Below are 15,274 nucleotides of genomic sequence, written 5' to 3'. Positions count from 1 at the left end.
CACATATCTTTTCCACTCAGTCAGTGAGTCTAACGGAGAGGGAAAAGATTAGCATTCTGTCACTATTCCTGTAACAAAGCACAATTTAAGTTTGTTGAATATTGACAAGTTATGGGAGCAATATAAACAATGGAACCAAATTGACTCTCATAGGTCCATTTGGTTCCATTTGTACACTCTCTAAATTAACACTGAGGATATTGTAGTGTGGATTGCAGTGCCGTGCCCTATTAGCATATTAATGGCTGCATATTAAAGAGCGGAGTCCTTGGAATTAAAAATGTTGATAATCAGAATGGCTGGATATGGCACACACATCTTGACCTTTACCCTCTTCCTCAAGGTATGAAGCGCCGCAAGATGTCAGGCTGTCTGGAAAGCAACCTCCCTCCCAGGAGTCAGGAGGATGAGGCGGAGGAAGAGCAGGAGAACGGAGAGGAGGACGGGGGGTCAGAAGAGAAGGAGAAGAAGGAGAGGTTGAAGCGGGAGCGTCGTCAGGGTGGCAACAGCGTCACGCTGTGCAAGGTGTGTACAATACAGATACATCCACCATTATGTTAAAGAGATAAAGGTCATAGTGATAAAAGTTGTATGTACAAGAATAATATAAAAAAAATCAATACATACAAATAATAATTAATTTGTCTGGTCCCCTTCAAAACTATACCACAGTGCTACACAGCATATAGGAAAACATATACAAAAGAAAATGTAACACTGTTCAAAAAGATACTTTTTTCCCCTAAAGGAATTTGCTTATGGAGGCAGCCGCCACATTACAGTGTTGGAAACGGCATAATCGTTGCCTCACAGATGTGAGTCAGGGTCCAGGGAAACGAGAAACATTATGCAACAGAGGTGTTGAGAGTACAACATCTAGTGAGTGGCTGAAATGTTGTCTAAATGGACCTTTTAAATGTGAGACTGGTCCATTTGGTTACAACGGTACACTCTCTGAGTTGGAAAGGGATAAATGAACACTGATTATTTTACTGTGTAGGGCTGCAACTAGCCATTAAATAGTAAATGGTGCAATTATATGGTGCGGTGCCTTTATCCAAAGTGCTTTTAGAATTGCGCATTGTGCATTAAAATTCCCCCATTCAAACACATATTCACACACACAGTAGAGGAAACCATGCAAGTCACCAACCTGGTCATCGAGAGTAGTTCAACCTTCTGATTACCAAGCGGCCGCTCTACCCACTTTTTTATTTTATTAATTCAGAATAATAAATTGACAGTGAAATAAAGTATGTTGTGTTGTTATCGACGCAGATCAGTCACATACTGTATGTTCTTTCAGCAATCACATCCTGCGCAATATGTTTATAGTGTAGACAGAATGGCCAACTGCAGAAAAACAAAAATAAAGTGTCTTGCTCAGAAAATAGCCGATCTACAAGCTCACAAGGTGCCTAATGATGCCTTGTGAGCTTGTAGCAATAATTAGCTGTATAAATGTTTCTCTCATCAAATATATCACAATATAATAATATAATATGATAAATTGTGTACTTAAAATATCTTCTCCCCTAACTGCAACTGCATACGCCCCTCCAACTCGACCACACTTGGTGTGCATCCCCCTCAGAAACGGGTTGTGGAATGACTGTTTCTTGGTCTAAAACAACATTTCAGCAGAGATAGGTCAAGCAATCATTGTCATTGCGTTCAATGAATAGAAATGTTTTAGAATAGAAATACATATCTCTCTCATCTTTTCAATAGGTTAAGAGTGTGTTAAAAAATGCAAACGCTAATTCAAAGTGCTATTGTCTGTTGGCGTGCCGCAGACCCTGCAAAGTAACAAAGACAGCATAGAAGCATACAGTAGCTCATATTGATATTAATGAATACTGATGAATACACCCCTACAGGTGTGTAACATGCAGCTCAACTCCGGTGCCCAGGCTCAGATCCACTACAGAGGCAAGACCCACCAGAGGAGACTACGTCAAGTCAACAAGGCTGCTGTCACAGGTAGGAACTCTCTCCTTTCACCCCCACAAGTTACAAATGGATAAATGAAAACTGAGGAGTTTACTGTGGTAAGTAGACCCCATCGACATGTAAACGTGTGCATGTGTACAAATGCCACTGGATCAGATTCAGGACAATGGTCAAACCATGTAAATCGGATTATAAGAATGGCTACATTAAAACAGTAATACACTTTAATCGACTTACTGTCCAATTATTTCCCATCACTTTAGTATTCATTGAGTGTAGGTCTTGAAAACTGCTGGCCAGTCCAGCCCATGCACTGAACAATAAAGACAGATTCAGCCCATTAGTATGGGTTTATTCATTAGAAAAATGTTTGCATACACACATCCGTTATTTTCCACTAGAGAGAAATGTGAAAATGTATTTTGTTTGATTACTCATGGTGGGCCTCTTGTTATCTGCTATTGGATTATACTTTTTCCAATATTGTAATTGTTTTACCACCAAGCCATTGTATGAATAGGCCGTCTTCTCTCTGTAGAAAATCTACATGTATTCTATTAATGCAGTCTCAAGAAGAGTCCTAGACTCACTTATTCAAATGTACTTTGGCTTCCATTTTCCAGCTTTTTCAGTGTGAACCTTAAAACAGCATTTGATCATCATTTTAATTAAATGGCAAACAAAACTACTGTAAACCAAGGATTATAGGCACTGTGCACAGCAGCCAAAAAGCCTTTACTTTCTTCCTTCACAGGTCTTGAAATTATCCAATTTGAAGCTCTGTATCATTTAGTGTACCACAGTGGTTCTCAAACTTTTTAATTTCAAGGACCCCCATAACTCTGAGAGTGTACAAAATGAAACCCACACTTTGAGTTATGTTTAGGTATAGGATTAGTTGGGGCTAGTTCGACCAACGGAATAATGGACCATCGGAATAATGTCATGGCACTCTAAGTGTGCATACAAAGTTGTACACAGATCGGTGCAGTTATACGTAAAAACAGGAATGGGGCCGTTATAGTGCCACCATGAGGCTGTTTTAAAAATTTTGGGGCAGAGGTTCAGCTCTGGCATCCTGGGAGTCTGTGTGCAGAGTGTGGCTGCAATCGAGCCAAGGGTGGCAGAGATTAGCTGTCCATAGACAGACACACACACACAGACGGACACACATGGACGGACGGACACACACACAGACGGACGGACGGAGTGCAAAATATACTCTCTACCCATGCCTTCAGCCAGGTGGCGATAATTTGTAGAATTGGTAACCGTGACGGCTCCAGAGAATTGTGACTGGGGGTGCTATTTAGAGCGGGGGCTAATGAATCTTGGTATATGAATCTTGGTATACAAAAGTGAGCCAATTGGGCTTGTTTGGCTTAGGGGGGGCTTAGGGCTTAGGGGACGGCTCCCCCCAGAGCTGTCCCTGATTGGTAACTCCTGAAGGGAGTTTTCCCCAATAGTGCAGGGACATTCAGACCCAAATGACCCCCTCTCCGGTGCCTAATGGTTTCAGTGAATTTCTTGCACACCTGTTGCTGTAATCAGACATTAATCATCACCATCCGCGCAGGCCAGTTTGACCAATCAACATGCTGGAAAAGTCGGCCATGATGCATCAGCTTTTAATGGAGATTCATGAGACGGAATCTGTCGCATACGTTTGCCTGGCTCCATGTTCATCAGTAGAAACAAACCATGCGTCCTCTCACAACCCTGCTTTATTATCATTAGTGTTTATTGACATGTTCTGGATCAGATTAGACATTTGTTGGAGTCATCATTCATAGTTTAAAGTATGAGGCCGCGCTAATGCTGTGTGTGTGTGTGTGTGTGTGTGTGTGTGTGTGTGTCTGTATATGCGTGAGTGTGTGAGTGAGTTGTGTCATGACTCGGTGTACAGAGTTAACTAGAAAAAGTGCCCTTCTGGGCACAGGTCTCCACCAGGAGGATAGGAGTGTGTGTGATGTTTGGCAAAATGTTTAGGAGTAATAGAAACATATTTTTTTATTTGTTTGTTTTTTGCAACAATATTCTTCATTTTGTTGAGGAAATGCAGAGCCAGATCACTCATAGCATCTCTGAGGATAGAATTCTGGATTCTACATCTTAGCCAATAAGTGCAGAATCTGAGAAATCCAACAGAATCGTCTTGATCACATGACTACAGAGATCATGTGTACCGATTTGCGTGAGATTTGGATAAAATCTGTGCGACTAACATAAACAATGTGTTTTGCAGAAATCGGCCTCATGTTGGCATGTGGAGGGATGCAGGGACAATGTTTTTCCATGGCCTTTATGGAATGCGCATACATAAGTTGTATACAGATCGATGCATTTATAGGTAAAAACAGGAATTGCCCTGTTATAGCGCCACCGTGAGGCTGATTTGGAAAAACATTAGTGGCATGTCGTCCTCGGCCTAGTGGAAATGTGTGTGTATAATTTCATGGAAATTGCACACTGTTTGTGATTTGTGGCATTTTGTTCGATACGGACCAATCATGAGAGCTTTGGAAGCCAATCTTAGCCAATCAGGATGGAAGATGGGAAATGATGCAGATCCGTGTTGATCACATGACTATGGAGATAGTGTATACCAAATTGTGTGATGTATGGATAAAATGTGTACGAGTAATCTACAGAAATGTGTTTTGCCTAAATCGGCCTCATGGTGGCGCTATAACAGGCCATTGAGGAATATTTCATCGTTGGCATCCAGGGAGTGTGTGTGCAAAGTTTGGCATGGATCGGGCCAACGGTGCCGGAGATTAGCTGGTAACGGACGGACGGAAGGAAGGAAGGACGGACCGACGGACACACACACACACACACACACACACACACACACACACACACACACACACACACACAGACGGGATGCAAAACATACTGCCTACTCCCCATGCCTTCGGCCTGGTGGAGACAATTAACACAGTTTTTACCGTTTACCTCGAAAGCACTTACTGTTTAGTGTTTAACTTGAAAATACTAATAAGCTCACAATGTGGCGCAATGCCAATGCGAAGCGCTGTGAGCTTGTAGATCTTCTGTTTTTCTGAGCATGTTGAATTTCACCACTGACTACCCCATATTACAATAAAAAAACACTAAAACGAAGAAAAACCCAAACTAACATTTTCCTGAAATGAAAACTAAACTAGCTAACCCACTTTAAAAACCAATCAGAACTAAACTCGGAACATTTTGAAAACTCAAAACGAAATAAAAATAAAAACTCTATAACCTTGGTGCACACAGTCAGTCACAGCACACACAGGAGCTGAACCTCCTCTGACAGGACTGGGTCATGCTACAGTGTGTCCCCTTGCACACAGGAGGTTCACTGCAAGCTGTTCTCTTGACCAACCATTCTAGCTTCACTTAGCCTCAGTTGTGTGTGTGTGTGTGTGTGTGTGTGTGTGTGTGTGTGGGGGGGGGGGGGGGGGGGGGGTAAAGTCCGTAATTCAAAATGTACTTGAATAAAAGTACAAAAGCACTAAAATGTACTTAAAGTACCAAACGTTACGTAAATATACTCATTGTGCAGAATGTCTCATTTCAAGTTTTCAAATGTATACAAACATTTTGAAAATAGCAGATCTACAAGCTCACAATGCATCGCATCGCGGCACATTGTGAGCTCTGATTGTGAGCTGTGACATGTCACAAGCTGCCTCGTGGTAAGAAAATGGGAGATACTGCTGCTCAAAACTAAAGTTGTGTATTTGTATTGTATTTGATAATCTAAATCTATGCATGTTATTTTAAATATATAAACTAGACTTTATATATATTTATATATAAAGTCTAGTAGACTATTATCTTACAGCCAATTACACTAACTTTGTTCTTGTAAAGTAGTGTCATTCATTGTTACTGGTGAAGTAGTCCAGCTATACTGTGCGCTTTACTATTGCCTAAAACAACAAAGCAGAACATAAGAAACTAGATAAAGTGTTCCTCAGAGCAGGTCAGGTCAATCAAAAAAGCCAATCAGGATGGAATATGAAAAATCACACCAAGTGTGAAGTGAGCGGTGCCTTCACGATAAAGTATGGTGATGATGTATTGACCCACATGACATCACAGGGGTGTAATAATAACACACATGTTGGAGCGGTTAGCACTGCTCAAAAACCTGTGATATAAATAAATGTGTTTACCAAAATTGGCCTCCTGTTGGCGCTATAACAGGACGATGTGAAAAATGTGGTGTGTTCCTCGTGGGCTTAGTGGGAATGTTTGTGCAAGTTTCGCGACAATAGTCTACGTTCATGATGTGAGGCATTTTGTTCAAAATGGACCCCCCCCCCCCCCCTGCAACCTTTGGAAGCCAATCGTGGCCAATCAGAATGGAATATGAAAAATCTGAAAGGCCTGTTTGGTTTAATGACTATCGATTGTCTGCGATTACTGATTTGTGTGATTTATGGATCTGTAGGAGTGATATACAAAATCACACCCGTGTGAAGTGAGGGGCGCTCTTATCATCTTACAACATAACATTGTTTAAGCAACGGGTGCTAATGTTAAACATTAAAGCCATATATAGGAGGGGCTCCTTCAAGAATGCTCATACAAGCCGTCATATTCAAATGTAGGCCTATGGACAAACACACTTGGGCCACTTGTTGTCTAACCAAACATAAAAAATATTTTCATATATCAAATTTTTGTGGGCTTAAGTGGGTAGTCTATTCGTTTTTATAAAAAATAATAAAAAGCTGCTTCTCGATTGTTCGATTTATCAAAATGCAGTCATTTTCCTTTCCAACTCTCAGTTCTCTGTATCCTGAAGTCTTCCAAAATGGTGCACACTTTTTCCCAAATCATCTTTTGTTTCTATACTCATTCCTAATGGACGTAAAAGGGTCTATGTTTAGAGATCTCCTTTGCAGACATGTCTGTCCTGGTGCAGTGCAGTTAGTAGAACATCCTGTGCTCTGGCTTTGTTTCCCCATCTGAGTGAAGCCTTTTTAATCTCATCTTTCCGTTTTGCGTTCCATTGCTTGGCATATCTGTTTATGTGGGCCCTCTGGCAGCGAGCACACATTTCAGTTCATGGCTGCCAGTTCCCACCTGATGTCGTGTGGGACTCTCGACTGCTCCAGACCATACTGAATAACTGCTAATTTGCATAGCATCTTCAGACTAGGACGTAAGTCTAAGATGTACAGGTCGTGGGGTGTGTATCTTCCAAAGAGGATGATGCAGTCTCCCACCATGCAACAGCCCATCTTAGACATCCCACATGGGCCTTTTCCCTTGGGCTCGACCCTCTTCCAGGAACATGTCTCTGGGTTGAATTTCCACATGTCGTAAAATTTCCGGTCCAAATTGTGGCCACCAAATATGTACAGCTCTCCGTTGTAGGCAAAGGCTGCGTGACAAAAGCGTCCTTCCGGAAGAAGCTGCGCAGAAGGCGTGCTCAGCCACCATTTTGTCTCGGTGGCAAAAACTCTGATGTTATTGTAGTGGTCCATGTCGACGTTGTTCCCAATGCCCCCGAATACAAACATATTTGTCTCCATGATGGTGGCAGAGTGACCACATGAAACGGGCGCCGGGGTGCCTCTGGCGTTGATTAAAGCCCAGGCCATCGTGGTGGTGTCCAACATGTGGACGTCGTTACAACAGCGAGACAGCTGTTTGTTTCGGTTGTAACCTCCGTAGATGTACATGACCCCGCCCAAGCCACAGGCCGAGTGGCTCCTCCTCGCCTCCGGCACGGTCCCGGAGATCCTGGGCTTGAACCATCTGCTGGCGTCGACGTCGAACGCATAGAGCACCTTGCAGTACTCCCACGTGTACGTGCAGCCTCCCCAGAGGTAGATGATGTCTCCTATCAGCACAGCCGTGTGGCCCCAGCGCATGGAGGGAACGTTGATCGGTCGTCCCCCTCCTCTTCCGGGCCTCACCGGCGGCAGCTTCGCCCAGCGCAAGGACACTGTGTTGAAGACGTGCACGTCGATCTGGTCCATGTCGTTACTGCTCTCGCCGTCACAGTAGCCCCCGAAGGAGTACACCCTGTGGCCCGCGGCCACGGCAGCATGACGGCTCCTCCTCGGTCCACCTTTCAGGCGCACCGTCCAGCGCAACATTCGCATGCACCGCAAACATTAACTTGTATTATTCTTGCTCTGCTAAAGAATAGCACCTATTATATTAGTACGGCGGCACAAACGGCCTAACAAAGCTTGGTCAATCGGAGAAGCCGATGCCTGTTGATCTCATGGCAAAATGGCAACACTTACATCAGATTGTCACTGTGTAAGAAAGGCACTGTTATTCATGCTGAATAGTATTATTTCTTGTTGTACTGGAATTGTTTGCCATTATATTTATTGTGTATCGGTTACAGTTTATTTGGAACTGGCTATCAGCTGTCACAAGTTTAGTGGAGAACGTTGTGAAGCTTGACCTTGAAGTGTAACATGTCAGGTTGTCACCAGGCCGCACCTGCTCTGCCAGTCGTTTGTGAGATGAAGGAAGAATTTGGCACGATTTGCGGGGATGGCAATCCTTGTTGCTGCACTACGGTTGGGAGTGGCACCTGTCAGCGCAGTGTGCTGATTGGGACAAGTAGGACGGAGGCACTATATCCTCCCTGCATGTGGGGGGAGTGGGCCCTGACCTCACTGGCAAGTGAGCCAGTATAGGCTGTACAACACCACAGGTGTCAAACCCAGAACTGCTTTATTTACACAAGGTTATATACACTGTGATGTCTCGTCACTTGATAGAAGGAACACACGTACCCGTCGTACAGGTGCACCTACTTGATCAGCTTGATTATGCCACAACTTTGTGAAACCTCCCCGCTGGAGCAAACACTATAAAAGCAACTTCTCTCTGTCTCATTGAAAGACGACTCTCCGGTGAAGGTGGACATGGGCGAGCACAGTTGGGTGGTAAGCAGGTCCACCACTTTAATTCACATCCCATTCTATGTGATGATTGGGAATTGCACCGATCGCATGTACAGTATTCTGTGTCTTACCAATCCCAGGCACCGACGGTGCACATGCTAGCTTGGCAACCTAGCACATGCTAACCTCTCAAGGAGTATTCAGGATTGGAACCGGAAGGAAACCCCTACCCAAGTACACGGACATGCATGGAAACGGAGTGTATACAGAGTGATATATGTGCCTTAGTACACAGCCTTCGGAGGAGTAAAACTACTCTACTCGAGTATCAGGCGTAGAAATACTTACCGTGAAGAAATTCTTCACGACCTAGACAAAAAGCCTAAGTTAACCCTTTACTCACCTGTTGGAATCCCTTTCAGTGAAGATTTAAGTTGAAGCGACGAAGGTCCACCGATGACGACAACAGTTCCTCTCCACCTGTGAAATCACTTTTAAGTTAACCCATGCTGACTCTGACTGCTATTTTCCCCTGAAAAAGTTAAATCTTGTATTTAACTTTCTGTTAATAAACATCGGCCATGGTTTGGCACCCTGTGAACGTGACTCCTGAGTTTGGTGTTCAGTCGCCACAACACACATACAATCACGGAACCTTGTGTGTGTTCATATGAGCAGAAGCAGAGTGTATGCAGCCCATGTACATGGACGCCATGTTAATCCCACATTGCACTTGGAGTTGTGTCTCTGCTGCCTGAAATCAAGTGTAAACCTGTCAGGCTTTGTCAGTGTCACACTCCCTCAGCATGCTTATTCAGGTCGACAAAGAGCCAGAGGGAGGAAAATGGGGCACACGCAGGCGTGTGTGTGTGTGTGTGTGTGTGTGTGTGTGTGAGTGTGAGCGTGAGCATGCGCGTGTTTGTTTGTTTCCCCGGGTAACGAGTGTGGGAATAATTGTTTTATTTGAACACAATTATTCACACACACAGTCTGGAGTGCATAATAATGGAATAAATGCCGTGTCCGGTCATTGTGTGACAGCACAAATTAGCTAACTGAGCTGCTGGACTGAATGTGAATCTATCCCCCAAAAGATTGCTTTTAAAGAACTGATATACTTTAAGTTAGTTTCAAAGGCATTTTGCATTATTACTGAGGTGACAGAGAGGACAGGTTAGAGAATGACAATTTAGAAGTGAGAAGTTACGTTATCAGCCAGAAATAAGTCCTGTTTTAGAGGTGACATGCCAATTAGGAATGTACAGTAGGCTAGTAGGCATTAGGCAAGCTACGAAAGTGTAGCTAACGAAAGTGCCTTATGCGGTGTAACTCGCACGGTGTAACTCGCACGGTGTAACTCGCACGGTGTAACTCGCAGAATATAGCAGCATTGCTACAACAAATTACAGGGGGAAAATATAGTTCTCTCCATATTTTAACCCATTCTGACCGGGAACCCGTTTCGGTGTCAGCATCATGCTATGCTTTAGCTATTGAAAAATAGCAGATCTACAAGCTCATAGCGCGCCACCGAGTGGCGCGCTACGAGCTTGTAGGTCTGCTATTTTTGAAAAATCGAAGAGCGACTGACATTTTTAGAATCTGATCTCGGGTCCGAATGGGTTCATCAGACCAGTGTGTGTCCAGTGGAAAACGTCGTATGAATCTGATCTCAGGTCAGAATGGGTTAAAGTATCAGATATGCAAGCTCAAAATGCATTTTGAGCTTGCATATCTGATACTTTTGCTATTTCTTAATTTGAATCCTGAAAAGTAACGGTTCTAAGGTATATTAATGACATAGTAAAATGTTGAAAATGAGTGGAATGCCCTTTAAATTATCATTGAGGATTTGACCGTGTACGACGTTGTGCAATAGCAGAACATAACCCGGCCAGGACGACCCAATTACAATGTCAGAGTACCCATGTGGTATGAACACTGGTTAGGGCTCCCTGTGGGTCTCAGTGGAAAAGGCTTATTTCGTCAGACAGAGACGTAGAGTAATGGTTCATACAGAAGTAGAGCAAGGTAACACACCGCCAGACACATTTTGTGAAACACACGTTATGAGAGGACAATTTATATTGGGATGGGCCCATTAAGGGCCCATTAAGACCCACAAATGCCTTTTTTCGTGCCAAGGACCCCCAAATTGATATACACGGACCCCTATCTGAAAATGTTTTGTGACAGGGACCCCAGAAGAGAGAAGTAAAAAAATGTTCAAACGCTTTTCAGATTTTCCAAAAATGTTCAAAAATAGCAGCAAGCTCGCAGCACGGCAGTAATTGCAAATAGATCTGCTATTTTTTAATCGCCTCGGCTAAAATCTAAAATGACACGGATCTTAGACACAGTAGGTTTTGGTTCCTCAGCTTTCTCATCCCTGTATGCTAAAGCTATGTCCCTTTCCCTGAGCACAGCTGGCACACAACTGTTTATCCATGATTTCTGACTTGTATAAAGCCGGACAATTCTGGTGGGGGGACTATGTCGGCAAAAAACCTGCCTATATATACACCTAATTTAAATATGTAACAGTAACAAAGCAATGCTGCCGGCTAAACGTTAGCTTATATGTACAGTATGTACACTTCTCTGTCTCATGGTAATGACCACTTGCACTTGGTTGATTTTTTATGTACCCCAGGTTTTGGCATATCTGGGGGAAAATGCATGTTCCTGCTATGCTACAGAACATGAGCTATACAAACATGTAAAATTAGACTCATTCATATATTGATTAATTTAAGGGCATCATAAACGATGTGGTGAAGGCGGCATGCGATTGTTTTTCTTTAGAAGCCTATGTTATAATATTTCAAAATGCTGTGGTGTTGCAGCTGCTGCCTTGACCAGGTCTCAGTCTCTGGTAAAATAAATAACAACAATTAATGATTCAAATTAAAACACGCGTGGGGTTCAAACCCTGCCCACACCAACATCACCTCTCTATTGCTGAGATGTCAAGACATTTTGACCATGAGGTTTACAACCCAAAAGTTAAGCATCCCTTCAGGGCAGCATATTGATACTTCCCAATAAGTTTCACACACACAATCACATGTATGTGTGCTTTGTGCGTGCAGGCGCTGTGCGTTTGCACATGCAGGTGGCATGCGTCCGCGCGTGTGTGAATTTTTTATTTATTTTTGTTTGTTGTGCTGCTTCTGCCTGAAGGTCTTCTCACGCTGGCTGCAGGCGTACGGCTTCTCGCGGGTGTGCGTGCAGCGGTGCATCATCATGTGGCGCTCCTGTTGGCAGCAGTAGTCAGTCACATTATAGAAGGGTTGCTGCTGTAAAATGTCTTATTTTACAGCATTTTGCTGTAAAATGTCCCATTTTATAGCAGATGTCTGGTGTCAGAAGCGAAGCCATCAGATGTTTTCCTCGTGTCCACGGAGTTGATAAATGTGGGGTACACTTTTAGCATGGCTGCATTCCCACAGATTTTTCACAAGTACCATAGGAGCACATTGATGAATTAGCGCCCATTGTTGTCAAAGGAATTACGCCAGGAAGGAAATTACATTTGAGGGTCGTTAAGGGAGAATGCAGGTGTGAAGACTGAAAGGAAAATAAAAATACCCCAGTGCTGAGAAGTAGGGAGGAGAAGGAAGAGGAGGAGGAGGAAGAGGAGGAGAAGGATGTTCGTGTTCTATACAATATCCTCCGCCAGCATCCTCTCTGCACTCCCCTCCCTTCCTCTCACTTAAGGCTGCAGGGCAATTAACCCATATCAAAACTGACATTTAGAACCAATAAACCAACCTAATCTTGTTTATGTATCTTAATCGAATAATCTAAAGAAGCAGGTTGATGATTTTTATATACGTAGCAACAACAATACTGAAATGCATGTAGTTTTATTTCATATACTGGACTTGATTAGTTTGATTAACCCTGAATTATACTTTGTTGTACTGTACAATGGCAGCATATAAAAGTTCAAAACGCGTGGCAATGAGATTCGCTGAGATAACAGTGAGTTTGTAGATCCGCCATTTTCACTTTTCTTTATTTATAAGAATCCATTAATTGTAATCCAGTTTAGAAAAAAGTTTTAAATAATCGTGATCTTTGTTTGAAATCATATTGCCCCTCTCTTCCTATGTCCCACTGCCCTCTGGCTCTCCTCTAATATCTAGTCTCTCAGTCGCGTGCCGCCTCTTTTGTGCACTTTCCACTGTGCTCATCATACACAGTAAAATCCTCAGTGTTCATTTATCAACTCTGAGAGCATGCAAAAAGAGCGTAACCAAATGGACCTCTAAGGGTCCTCAGAGTTAAATTATCATTGAGGATTTTGACTGTGTACTCATATTATGCACAGAAACACACTTGAAAGCTCTTTCAGCCTCTCGCCAGACACTTTCTTACTGTCACACTCGCAGTCTCTTTCTTTCTCGCCCTCCACACCCCCCTCCTAAATGACTGTGTGATCGGCAGAGCGGAGCGGAGCTCTTGATTGAAGAGTGTGTGTGATTGTCGAGCGGCAGCAGCTTGGATTGAGGCTGCGATGCATCTCTTGACGGACAAACGGATACCAGAAATGTCCCTTCACTGACAGAAGCTAAGCGCAACACAGAGGGAGAAAAAGAGAGAGAGAGAGAGAGAGAGGAGGGGGAGCCTCTACTTGTTTCAGGGTTTTTTCACTTGACGAAAAGAGGACTTGAACTGGGGTTTTTACACCATGCAGCCGTCTGGTCTGTGATGGGGGATGAGCTGACGGGAGGAGAGCGTTAAGTCAAACAGAGCTGAGTGAAGTGGTGAGCCAGGGGATTCAACGGCACGTGGAGATGCTTCTAGGTAAGAGCATTTGTTTACTCGGGTCAGTGTAGCAGAAATGGCTCTGGGGTTGTCTTCTGGTCCATGTGTGTTCAGAGTAATTAAGCAGACTTTATTATCATCTGTACTAGAGTGGAATAGATTAGCCACGACCACTTACAGTATGTACATGAATAATGAAGTTAATCCCCACTTGTCATTAGTACAATCAGTACTGTTAACATTCATCTATGCTGTTGCTATGAATTGACATTTTCTTATTTGCTCGTGTCGGCTTTGGCAATATTGTTGCATTTCACAGCTATGCCAATAAAGCACATTGAATTGAAGTGGATTAGAATATAACTTGCCCTTGGCTTCACAAGGTTAGATTGGAAAAAACGGACAAAACAAACATTCTCTTTGCTTTTGCTATTCTGCCGCGATGTGGGAACTGGGCTTATTCTTCGTTGCAGCAAACTACTTCGCCTCGCGGCCAAAAAGGCAGCGTGCGTTTGCCCTGTCTACATCTGTCCCTGGCCTAGACCGAGCCAGTTCGTCTTACCTAATTGACCCCGTTGTGAGGATAAGTGGTACTGAGATCGTACCACCCTGTCCTCCTCAAACGAGTCATTTATAAAGACGCGAGGAGAACCGAGCTGATGGCGCTGGCACAGATTGCTGGCAATTATGTCTCCATCTCCCCAGGGAAATATGCCCTGATTAGCTCCCATAATTGGAGCCTTTTAAAGATAAAGACAGCATGGGGATTGTTGCTAGCTTTGTTTTTCGTTTGAAAACCGCTTGAACAGGGAAATGCTGATTGCACTTGGAAGACTTAAGTCACCTTTGTTTTGTTGTGGGAACGATCTTTGACTTAGTGTGTCTGTCTGCATGCACGCATGCTCGCACGCACGCACACACGCAAGCACGCATGCACGCACCCACACACACACACACACACACACACACACACACACACACACACCTACAAATACACACCTACAAATACACTTGAGCACAGCAGCATGCACCTGCAAATACAGTGCACATAATTGGATGCACACTCGCATACAAACACAGATACAAGCCCTTAAAACATACAAGCCCTTAAAAACAAACACAGGCACTTAAAAAATCCACATTTAGCACAGTATGCAAATACAGTAGCCTACAGATAAGATGCACACACTCATATACACACAGACACAAACACACACACACTTAAAAATACACATGCACATACACGTACACATGGATACACAATTTCATGCAGGCACGCACACGCTTCCATGCACCAAGGATGAGACTGCTGCAATAAAGTGGGGGTTGGAGAAGCTCTGTCAAAAGGCTTTCTTCTTTAAATGGCAGATTAACGACATCAAAGCAACACTGGTTGAGAATAGATAACTGTGCAAGTTTGCCAGTGGCCATACTGAAGCTCTCCCCATCTCCACCACGCACGCACACACACGTGCATGCACACACACATGCACACACACATGCACGCACGCACGTACACACACACACACACACACTCACACTCACACTCACACTGCCGCAACATCTGCTGTGTAAAATCTTGCTTCTGTCTGCACTGAGCTGTAAGATCTTATGATGTGTGACAACCTCCCGAATGATGACTTCTCTACCTCAGCAAGTCCTTTCCTTTC

General features: G+C 43.6%; 1 protein-coding gene across 2 annotated transcripts in view; it reads left to right on the top strand.

Annotated features, from left to right (window-relative positions):
* Positions 1 to 15,274, top strand: part of LOC308332956 (zinc finger protein 385B-like) — a 96,469-nt gene that overhangs the window by 43,744 nt on the left and 37,451 nt on the right. Inside the window, exons 2-3 of one of the 2 annotated variants that reach the window (XM_080789101.1) lie at positions 344 to 525; positions 1,881 to 1,983. In XM_080789101.1, the coding sequence (XP_080645227.1) occupies positions 344 to 525; positions 1,881 to 1,983 (285 nt within the window). Of the gene's footprint in view, positions 1 to 343; positions 526 to 1,880; positions 1,984 to 13,549; positions 13,644 to 15,274 lie in introns of those variants that run through there. The other variant, XM_080789102.1, reaches the window with a different exon arrangement.

This window comes from Protomyctophum bolini (assembly GCF_963924005.1).
Source record: "Protomyctophum bolini genome assembly, chromosome: 18".
Lineage (NCBI taxonomy): Eukaryota > Metazoa > Chordata > Actinopteri > Myctophiformes > Myctophidae > Protomyctophum > Protomyctophum bolini.
The sequence above is the reverse complement of the archived record's forward strand: the minus strand, read 5'-3'. Positions and strand labels throughout refer to the sequence as shown.